The following is a 12,192-nucleotide window of genomic DNA, read 5'->3' on the forward strand; positions in this document are numbered from 1 at the left end:
GATTAGTAGCAATATTTTGAATATATTAAATTAAATAATAACCTAATTTAGACATCATGAAAAGTACTGACCTCCTTTAATAACTTTGTAAGTTTGATATAACACCAGTAACGGATATTCTGATTACTCAAAGAACAAATCAGGGATATCTCCATCAGATTATCTGTATTATATGAAAATATGGTAATAAGCTTAAAAGCTCTTAGAAACATTATTTGCTCTCATCAAATACTTTAAAAACAAAATAGCAAATCACAAGCATCAAAAAGTTCCCATTTAAAACCATGACTATTGTCTTTAAAAACATCCGCCAAATAAGTTTGTAATTAATAGCTGGTTTCATTTTTCAGAAATCCACTTAGGAAGCAACTCAAGTCTAAAACAATCTCGGAAGGCAGTAGCTAGTTCTAGAAAGGGCACTGGAAATTTGCTGTGTTGGACTGCCACCTACAGGTCTTCATCTACCTATTTCTTTACGGATAAAGACTAGAATTATTTTTTGTTACACATCAAGAATATTAATACCAAAGAAATTATTATCCATTCATTCTAGAAGAATAGTCTCTAAGAAATTTAAGGACAAAAATGAAACAATTCCTTGCCATATGGATTTCACATATTACAGAAGAACTATTTAGGCTCCTACAGAATCATGCTGAAATACTGGTTAAGAAACATCTATATTACATTATAATGTTACATATAGAAGAAATAGTTTAGAAATCCAAGACGCAAGTTCTACTCCTGTTTCTGCTATCAAATAGCCAACTGAACGTAAATTTCCAAGGGCTGAATTAGATTACTAAAAATTAATTCTCCCTTGAATATTCTACAAATACATTTGTCATAATAAAAAGTAAAATAAAATGCTTTACAATGAAGTTCAGAGAAAGGAAAGAAATAATCATTATGCAGTATGAAAGGGCTGGAGTGATAGCATAGCGGTTGAGTGTTCGCCTTTCACTCGGCCAACCCAAGTTCGATTCCTCCGCCCCCCTCGGAGAGCCCAGCAAGCTACCGAGAGTATCGAGCCGGCACGGCAGAGCCTGACAAGCTACCCGTGCGTATTGGATATGCCAGAAACAGTAACAATAAATCTCTCAATGAGAGACATTACTGGTGCCCGCTCGAACAAATCGATAAGCAATGGGATGACAGTGACCGTGACAGCAGTATGAAAAGTTGGAGCATGTATAGAGAATACAAGACTTCTTGGGGAAGATGACATCTGAAGAAAGTTTACAAGCATTCTGGAAGTAGGTGTTATTCCTAGAAGGAATGAAGAGAGTAAGAAATTAAAGTATTAGATATGTTCTTTGGCACAACACATGCTACTACTTGGTTGGAATCTTATTATGTATTATAAGTTAGACTAACAGGAACTAAAAGTGCACATGGCAAGATGGGGTAAATGCAAATGTTTCTGGTATATTACAACATGCAATTCTAAGAAACTGATCAAAAGTGATCCCAAGCTATTAAGGCCAGGGTCACGAAGAAAAGTGGTAAAGAAACATGGAACTGAAACAGAAAGAGTAAGCTGTGTGAGCATTAGGTAGTGATGGGAAATAGATTTGAGGACTTATATTTGGGGCCATATTAAAAAAACCATATAGTTTTCTATACAAAAAAATATGCTAAGAGCAAGAATATACTAATAAAAGGAGTGAGCTATTTGTCAGGTTAGTTCTGCAAATAAAGACACTGGTAGCGGGGTGGGATGGGAGTGGTGGGAACGATACTGGGGACATTAGTGGTGGAAAATGTACACTGGTGGAGGAATGGGTGTTTGATTATATTGTATGACTGAGAGCTTCGTAACTATATCTCCTGGTGATTCAACAATAAAAAAAAAGAACATTGGCAGCGTGGTAAATGATCATTACTGGTGATAAAATAGCACTGTAATGATAAAAATAACTCACATCAAATCATACTGATTTAACACAACAGCATCTGATAACAGTAAAGCAAATAACTTAAAAATCATCTAATCTGTACCCGGTATAAAACTTAATAAAAATATTATTTAGGGACCCCGTGCACAGCTGTTTCATCGGGGGCACCCAGGAGGGAGGGGCAGATGAGGCCCCTGTCCGTCCCAAGGGGCCCAGCTCTAGCAGCCCAAAACCTGCAGAACTCAACTGCTGCCTTGCTCAAGGCCACTCTCCAAGTGCTCAGGCCAAGCCTCGTCCACGAGTAAACCTATTTGTGGACATCGCCCACCTCACACCACTCATACTCCAAGAGTAGCGCGTCACATTTTACGGGGTTTAAAGTAGGAGGCAATCAATGTTAGAGGGTGATAAACATATTTTTACAGATATATATATATATATATATATATATATGTGTGTGTGTGTGTACACACACACAAACACACACACACACAAAAGCACACAAAGCTCAACCCTTAACAACATAATAGTAATCTCTTATAGACAGGGCGAAATACAACAATCTTCACACACTCTAAGGAAAGTTTTTTGGAGCATTTTCAGCAGGTTATTCATAACAAATATCGGTGGTCACTGTCACTGTCATCCCGTTGCTCATCGATTTGTTCGAGCGGGCACCAGTAACGACTCTCATTGGGAGACTTATTGTTACTGGTTTTTGGCATATGGAATATGCCACGGGTAGCTTGCCAGGCTCTGCCATGCGGTTGGGATACTCTCAGTAGCTTGCCCGGCTCTCCAAGAGGGGCGGAGGAATCGAACACTGTCGGCTGCCTGAGAGGTGAGTGCCCTACCTCTGTGCTATCGCTCTAGCCCCATAACAAATAATACAAAATAAATTATTTCAGTTCTGCTTTGGGGCAGGGGTCGGGGTTAGGAATGGAAACATCCAAAATATGGTGGTGGGAAGGTATAATGGTGGTGGGACTGGTGTTGGAATATTAACTGTAATCAAATATTGTGAACTAATTTATATAAAATTAAGTTAAAAATAAAAGTATTATTTAATCTCTATAATAAGCTTATGAAATATCAGCATTCCTATTTTATTGATAATACAACTGAGGTCCAGAGAAATGAAGTAAATGTCCCAAATCACACAGGTAACTGGGATATAAATTTAAAATTGCCTTAATGAAAAAAAATTACTAACCACTTGTTATGTTAATCAATTCTTCTAAATTTTTCAAATCTATATCAAATTATCTGTGGGAGAAAAAAAATCCATAATATGTGGTGCCAGAGAGATGGTACAACAGATAGGGTACTTGCCATGCACATACTCAACCTAAGTTCAATACCTTGCACCTTATATTGTCCCCCCCAAGCACCACCAGAAGTAAGCCTTGAGCACTACTGGATGTGGCTCCCAAACAGAAAACAAATAAAATCCAAATAAAAATATGTTAACTTTCATGAAAAGCAATAAGCTACCACCCTACATCAATATTCATATTTTAAAGCTATATAGTGAGATAAAAAATAATTTTTTTTCCCCTTTTTGGGTCACACCTGGCGATGCACAGGGGTTACTCCTGGCTCTGCACTCAGGAATTACCCCTGGCCATGCTCAGGGGACCATATGGGATGCTGGGATTTGAACCCGGGTCGGCCGCGTGCAAGGCAAACGCCCTACCCGCTGTGCTATCTCTCCAGCCCCAACACCGAAATAATTTTTAAAATATTTTAAAAGTTATTTAAAAAACCAGTATTTTCTTCCTCTTGTTTCTACACCAGTTGCCCTCTGAAATATAAAGGGTAAGAATAATTACAGAAACTAGTATCTGAATAATTAATCTCAACTATCTCTTTCTCTGTAAAAGCAACAAGGAATGCTGGCATGAAAAAAATGTTCTAAACAGATCTTAAACTCTTAGAAAAACTAGAAGAGAAAATGCACAGTACCTATCACAGTTGAGATTTTACATCTGTTTGTATACTCCCTTTGATTAGTTTCTTTCCACCTCTGTAGACAATTTGCTCCACACACAGATTGATGGATGGTATTAGCCAGCATGTGTATCCCCTGTTCTTAGTACAGAGCATGGCATACAAATATCTGAGTTAATGAACATGTTGTGAATGAATAACACAAATGTTTTCTTACATATTGTATACTGGCAGGATAATATTTATGAATCTACTACTTCAATGTGTCTAATTTTTATTATAGTCTAAATGCCAATGCTTGAAGTCTTCAGTCATTTTATAATTTTTTAAACAGATCATCTCATTAAATACCATCTGTTTATGTGTGCTATTCTAATAACATTTTAATTATGTTTCTGAAACACTTCCTGCCTTTAAGCTCATCTCTAGAATACTGGCTAATATAAAGCACCTGGATTTCAAGAACACAGACCTGAAACTCTCACACCAAACTAGACTGTTATGTAAATGATAGATATGACACATTTTAGTCTATTATGTATCTCTAGACTACTTTTGAACCTATTTTACTTTTACCACAAAATTTTTGTCACTATATTATAATCATTTTGTGCCTGTGGTCATAGAAATACAAATGAAAAAGAACTTAAGTTTTCCAACAATATATACAAAAGCCAGTTCTTTAAAGAATATCATCATCAGTACAGGTTTCCTAGGTTCCTATTAGTTTACCGGCCAGGTGAGCTTCAACTTTATGTGATATAACTTGATATTCTGCAAATTAATTTTTTAAGTCAAATCATACTTTGTAAGTCTTATCTAGGTCTAGGTTCCACTTCTTATAATTTTATGTTTGCTTCTGGGCAGTGACTTAAAAATCCCTTAACTTCAGTTTCTCCCATAAAAACCAGATAATGATTCCTATACTGTTAAGATAATTTTAATACGTCAAAGAATAAAATAGGGGGGCTGGGAAAATGACGGTGCAAAGAGTTAGAATGTGTGCTTTGCAAGTACGAGGTCTTGGTTTAATCCTGGCACCACACAGTCCCTTGAGCATTCATAGTCAGGTATAGCCAAAAGTTATTTTTTTAAAAGAAGGGTCTCCCTCAATTTAAAGAACTGTGTCAGGAGTCTGCAAAGTTAAAGAATGTTTTAATGAAAATTATATCCTTCACTATCATATTAACAAACCTAGACTTTAAAGTTTTATTTAAATTTACATACTAATTTAATATGTCAAATAGTACAGGGATTTTGTTATGGCAGAGCCTAGCAAGCTACCTGTGGTGTATTCAATATGCCAAAATCTGTAACAATAAGTCTCACAATGGAGATCTTACTGGTGCCCGCTCAAGCAAATTGATAAACACCTGGAAGGCAGTGCTACAGTGCAGTGCTACTACACTTTAAAATATAGTAAAAACTATGTTTTATCAACGGAATATTGCAACCATACAAACTATTCAGCTACAAAGAAGTCATCAGTGGGAATCTGGTTTTACTGTTGGATTTAATAATTAGGGAAATGGAAAACAGAACCTATCTGGCTTTGGCCAAAGTTATGAAAATGTAAAAATACAAAACAGAGAAATGGGTGAGGTCAGGAAATGACCAACTGACAAAAACGAATACTCCTTTCAATTTTTGGTATTCACTTACATTGATCAGTAATAAAAATTCAATCAAGTCAAGTAACAACCAAGTTGGAAAGAAATACCGCTAACAGGAAATGAAAACATTTTCAGGCTCTGTTCCTCTTGTCTGATGAAAACTGCCAACCACTTAACACAGAAAAGCGATCAGACAGCAATCCTAACAGAGACCCACCTGGCAACTAGGTTCTGTCAAGCAAATTTTGAGAATTCTCTATCTTCCCACTTTCTAATTATAGAACTTTATATACTCTCCACCCCCACCCCACTCACACACACGACTTTCATGTTCTCTCTACCTTAACCTAAGTTATGATGCTGTAATAAGAGGTATGAATACATCTGATATTTCCCCTAGAAAAGAATAATGAATACAACAGTTCTCCCCTATGCATATTATCTTGATAATAATCTTTAAAGTAGTAATAATAATAGTATTAAAAGTATTATAATGCATCTGTAGTATAGATAGTAGAGCATAGTTAAAAGTATACATGCCACAATCTCGCCAAATTAAATACCTGAGAGTTATATATTAAGAAACTCCTCTTTTAGGAATAAAATTTTTTTAACCAATTTTTACAAATCAGATACTTGCTGGGCTCTGGAGATATATTACATGATATATTGCTATTATGCAGCTCATGGTACAAAAGAATAGTTCTAAATCAACTATTAATGGTGAGTGATTTAATATACAAATTCTATTACAAGCAAGGATCCTAGACAAACTGCAATAACAAAATAACATTCTTCATGAAAAAGACAAACAACTAAAAATGTATTATTTTCACTCTTAGAAATTATTAAAAGTCATACAGCACCAGGGGCTGGAGCAATAGCACAGCGGGTAAGGCGTTTGCCTTGCACTCGGCCAACCCAGGTTCAATTCCCAGCATCTCATATGGTCCCCTGAGCATCGCCAAGGGTAATTCCTGAGTGCATTGACGGGTGTGAGACCCAAAATGAAAAAAAAAAAAAGTCATACAGCACCATAAAGAAAAGGACTATACTTGTTATAAAAACATCTGACAAGTGTTCTAAAGTCAAGAGTTTAAAGTGCATTAACAACCAAGTCACAGATATAATGAAAGAAATGTGTAATGGGGCTTCCTTAAAAATCAGCGTCTGCAGCAGGTCTGAATCCATCCATCACTCCGACCCCTTTCTTATTCTGGACAGGAAGACCTCCTGGCAGGGCTGCTCTGCCCACCTTCTGGACACACAGGAGTCAGGGTCACCCTCCCACAGAGCCAGAGGAACTCCATTCCAGTTACAAGCTCTTCTAGGAAAAGCCAACTCCCTTACAAAGCCAAATGCTTCAACCTTCAAAGCTCAAATATTTTAAAAGTCTGAGCTCAGCAGGATGTAACACAAACTGATAAAAAAAAAAAAAGTCAAAACCACTTTTTTACAAGTGAATGAGGCAAACTGTGGTCTTAATTTACTGTGTGCTGTCCTTTTATGTCACCCTTCTAGTAGTTTTCACTTGATCCTACTCTTCTCTCATCACTGCTTACTTCACAAAATGCTTCGAACTTTTTAGCTACTACGAAAACATTCTCCTTACTACAGTTTCCAAAATCTAAACTTAAAGGAAATGGGTGTATTGGAGGGGAGGGAGGAATGGTACATATGTGGATGGGCAGAGGGTGGAACTCAGAGGTCTGGATTAGAGATTCCTCATTCCACATGAGGAAGGTCTGTTGGTTTCCCTGAGCACCATGCCAGGTACGGCCGCCAAATTTAGTTTTAATTAAAAAATTAAATCTAATATAAAATAAAATGGCTAGTTTCTTCAGTCTGGTGTTATCTGAATTACAAAGTATTTCTTTTATTAGCTTTACAATTGTTACTGGTGCTGTTTTGGTGCAAAAGAAACAGTTACAGTATATGAAATAATGTGCTAAATCCTGCTGCATAGATATTTCAAAAAAAAAAAAAAACCCAAAAAACTAACACTGATAGTACAGCAGGTAAGGCGCTAGTCTATACACTGCTGACCAGGGTTCAAACCCCAGCATCCCATCTAGTCCCCTGAGCACTGCCAGGGACATCATCAGGTGGGCCCCCCCACGACAAACAAACAAACACACAAACAAAACTCTAACCTTTAAGATTTCACTAGCCTGTTGAAGGTATTACTGTATTCAAAGTGCTAGAGGGAGCAAGAGGTGGCTTTAAACTTAAAAGTCACTACTTATACATACAAATACTGATGCTACAATCATTGATCCCAGGAAAGTCAGGCAGGTGGAATTCGTACCATTCAGTTACTCATCTTCCCCTTCCCAGCCCCAGAGTGGGCTACTACTTAAAACAAAACTGGATTCATTCAGAAAAAAAAGCTATTATATTTGATCTATATGTTCAGGGTCTTATTTGACTTTTCTTTGTGGCATAATTAAAGCATATCACTATTAAATCTAACTAGAAAATCACTCCCAAAACTTCTTTTAGGAAAGACCTGGGTGGCCGGTACAGATTCATTTTATGTGAGATATTTGTACTCTCAGTTAAGACAAACTTCCTGTCACTTTTCCTATAATGTTCTATACAAAAGAGGAAATTTTTTATTTGCCCACTATCAAACAGAATCAGCTGCCAAAACTAATAAACTCCTGTTCTTAGTAGATAGCTTTACACCTCAGTATAAAAAGGCTTTCCCCGAAAGAGTCACAACAACTTTGCCCTTCTTTTCCTTAATATTTCTCTGCAGACTTTTCCTTTCTTAATGTTTTTTCCTCGGTGCCAGGGAGCAAACCCTGAGTCTCATACATTCAGTCAAGGCAAGTGTTCTACTGCTGAGCCATATTCCCACTTCTCTTGGGTTAACCTCTACATTTAATTCAAATTTCTAACTGCTTTGCTCCACAAATTTTTATATGATAAACACATCCTTCCATAAAATAACATAAATATCTTTACAGTGTTAGCATTATGATTACTTCATTCAATGAACTACGATAATCAATGAGTTATGAACTATGATATCAATGAACTATGATAATCAATGACAATGATTTCCTTTGGCTATCATTGTCAATGTAGGAAATAGCTAAGTGGCCATTATTAGTATAGCTTTACTTAGAAAAATTATAAAGTATTGCCCCATTCTCTCTAAATGAAGTCATATAAAAAATTTTTTTCCTATGCAATGCCCCATAAAATTTAGCTTCTCCTGATGTCATGATAAATTTTTATTTTATGCATAACGAGAAAAACTTGTATCTCATCACACTTTCTCCCACGCTTTAACTTTTTAGGTCAATTTCAGTAAATCTGAACCTCACTCATTTATAGCTTATGTGATTTATCCGAGTTTCCATTTTATATTTTCAGTGGGTTTGATTTTAGTTCTTTCTCACTTAACGATTATATATTCCTATAAATCACCTCAGGTTCTTTATAATATAAAAAAATATAAACAATGGTGATTTGAAGCTCATTGTCTTAATATTTATGTTGAAAAATTACTTGTGGAATTAACTTCCTTTTCCTATTTAAAAAATACAAGAGCTGGAGAGATAGTACAGTGGGTAGGATGCTTGCCTTATGGGCAGCCAACCCAAGTTTGATCCCAGGTACATCACCACATACAGCCCCACTGAGCCCCACATGGCACCCCATCACCACCGGCAACAGTTCCTGACTGCAGAGCCCAGTTAGTACATTGGGGCCAAGTGTTTCAAGAAGCTTGCACAAGTGACAATGTTAAAAATACGACTTCCTACCTGATATATTCTAAAAGGGATGTATCGAAATCCATTTTCTTCTGCAGGATATTCCATGAGTTTCCGATTGATGGCCCAGAATTGATCAAATCTGTCTGTAATGATAAATTTACTTGTTATTTAAAATGAACATTATAATATCCTATGAAGAGATGATAATTCAAGTATTTTTCTATATTACTTTTCACTCTTCTGGGTTATCGATATAGATTTTTTATTTTGGAGAAACACTAAACAGATTGTGACAACTTGTGTTAGGCAAAAAAATATATATCAATAAGGAATAAATGTCTTGATTCTTTTGGTCCTATTTCTATTACAAATGTGCAACTCTGAGAAAATTAAATTTTACCCAGAACTTGTTTAAATGAAGGAGGCCCAGGATGTATATGTCAGTGGTTTAGAGCACCTTTCAAACATATATATATATATAACATATATATATATATATATATGGCCACAATTTTGATCCCCACAGCTGCCACATGCACCGAGTGCAATCTTGTCAGCTTTACTGTCTGTGGTTTCTGCACCACAGCCTTCATGTGCAGCACTGCAACTGAAAGGATGCCACCCCCAGCAAACAGTGTGACTAAAGAGTGTGCAAGCATCATGAACAGGAGTGTGACTTCCACCAAGTACATATGTGAGTGGGCTGGAGCAACAGCACAGCGGGTAGGGCATTTGCCTTGTGCGCGGCAGACTCAGGTTCGATTCCTCCGCCCCTCTCGGAGAGCCTGGCAAGCTACTGAGAGTATCTCGCCCGCACCGCAGAGCCTGGCAAGCTACCCGTGGCGTATTCGATATGCCAAAAACAATAACAAGTCTTACATGGAGACAAAACTGGTGCCCGCTCGAGCAATCAATGAACAATGGGATGACAGTGACAGTGAGAGTGACACATGTCAGCATCTCCGGGAATCCCAGGAAATGCTAGAGTCTGCACAAGCACCAGAATTAAACACGTGTGAACCCTGGCAGAGCTCCACAAGCTGATGTCCAACCCTGGCAAGCACCACAACCAAATGTGTGTGCAACCCCTGGTGTGGCAAAAACATCAGGACAGGGAAGGGAAAGGGAGGTAATGGAAAACAGCCAAAATATCAAAGACAGAAAACATTAAATAACTAGATTAAAATTACAGGAAATACTATGAAAAAAATGTGCAACTGACAAGAAGAAGCTGTCAAGTGTAGCTTAATCTCACACTAACAAAAAAACATTCTCAGGTTCAGGACCAGAGAGACAGTGCAGCAGGCAGAGTGCTTGCCTTGGATGCAGCTGACCTGGGTTCTATCCCCAGTGCCACATATGGTCTCCTGAGACCTGCCAGGAGTGGTTCCTGAGCCTAGAGCCAGGAGTAAGCCCTTGGCACTGCTGGGTGTGGCTCCAATACAAACAAAATACCAACCAACCAAACCAAAAAACCTTCTCAGGGACAATCTTAAGAAAACTTTCACTGAACTTTTGCTTGCTGCTCCACCATCCTAGGTGAGGCTTGCCTCTGCTGATAGCACTGTTGGGAATGGAAGGCAGAGCCCCTCCCTACTAGCTGGGTCCCAGCAGCCCCTACACCCATCTGACCCTATGAAAGGCCCACATCACAGCTTCTGAAACACTGGCTGTAGAAGAGGCCACACAACAGATCACTCAGCAAATTATGGATGCTCCCAGGTATTCTTCCTGTCATTCTGTGAGGATGGGCAGAGAATACAGAGCAACCTCCAGTTTAATCCCTCGGCATCTTCCAGGGTGCGCACAACAGACTTACCCCCAACACAGCAAGAACACTAGAAAACCAATGCGCAAAAACTATAGAAACCCACCAAGTTCAGTGACCGAAAATACTACCAGTAAGTCCTCAGTGTCTGCAGTGGCACTAGGATGAGTATGTTCAATCAGTCCAAAGAAATGATAGCACAGATAGTCAGCAAAGTGTAAGGACGTATAAAAGGAAAAATTAAAAAAAAAAAAACACTACAGTCAGAAATGACAGAAATGAAGAACATGGTAGGTGATATTTTTTTTTAAAATGTCATAGAAGCTCTAAATAGCAGAGTAATAAAATCTGAGTAAAAGATCAAGGAGCTCCAAGACAGAGGAAGAAAACCTCTAGGAAACACCAGAAGGTGTTCAGGAATATAGTCTGAAATGAAATGAACAGCAAACCACAGAGCTACATGATGAGTTCAAGAGGGACAATCAAAAATCATTGGAATCCCTGAAGAACATGAAGAGAAACATGATGAAGAAACAATAGTAAAGAAATCACCAATAAGATTTCCCAGAGTTGAGGAGCACAGGCACGAAGATCCAAGGTTGATCCAATTAGGAAAAGTATAAGACAAATTATACTCAAAATGGCAAAATCCAAAGATGGAGACAGAATATTGAATGCAGCAGGATCAAAAAAAGGAATTTATATCCAAAAGAAAGCCCATAAAACCTATCAAATGAGACTAAGAGCCAGAAGAATATGGAAGGCTACTGTATAAAAATTTAATGAAATGAACACCTCACCAAGAATACTCTATCCAGTTAGATTATAATTCATATTTGAAGGATCAATACAAAACTTCAGACAGCCAACAGCTTAGGGAATTCCTAACTTTGAAACCAGTTTTGTAAGAAGCATTAAAAGAGCTCCTTTAAAGGACAGGACAAACTTCTCAACATGCGGCACTGAGTATACCCCTCACCAATGTGCGTATGGTTGTCCGCTACTAGATTAAGGAAAACTAAAAACATAGCAATTAATCATCACAAACTCTCTTTTATTGATTTATTTTCTGACAATTCTTATTTGCCATTCCTGTAAGTTTTATTGGACCAAGCAACATGAAATAAATTTGTAATATGCCTGCCAAAAGGACAGGCTGGCAGAGTGGAAGGGAACCTGGGGTCACTGGTAGAGGGATGGGAACCCAGGTGATGGGATTGGGATTGGAACATTGT

General features: G+C 37.7%; 1 protein-coding gene across 1 annotated transcript in view; it reads right to left on the reverse strand.

The window, feature by feature from the left end:
• ATG5 (autophagy related 5) overlaps positions 1-12,192 on the reverse strand; it is a 121,850-nt gene that overhangs the window by 44,109 nt on the left and 65,549 nt on the right. The window contains exon 6 of the mRNA XM_055135148.1: positions 9,238-9,332. Coding sequence (XP_054991123.1) covers positions 9,238-9,332 — 95 coding nt within the window. The remainder of the gene's footprint in view (positions 1-9,237; positions 9,333-12,192) is intronic.

The sequence above is a fragment of the Sorex araneus genome, chromosome 4 (genome assembly GCF_027595985.1).
Source record: "Sorex araneus isolate mSorAra2 chromosome 4, mSorAra2.pri, whole genome shotgun sequence".
Taxonomy (NCBI): Eukaryota; Metazoa; Chordata; class Mammalia; order Eulipotyphla; family Soricidae; genus Sorex; species Sorex araneus.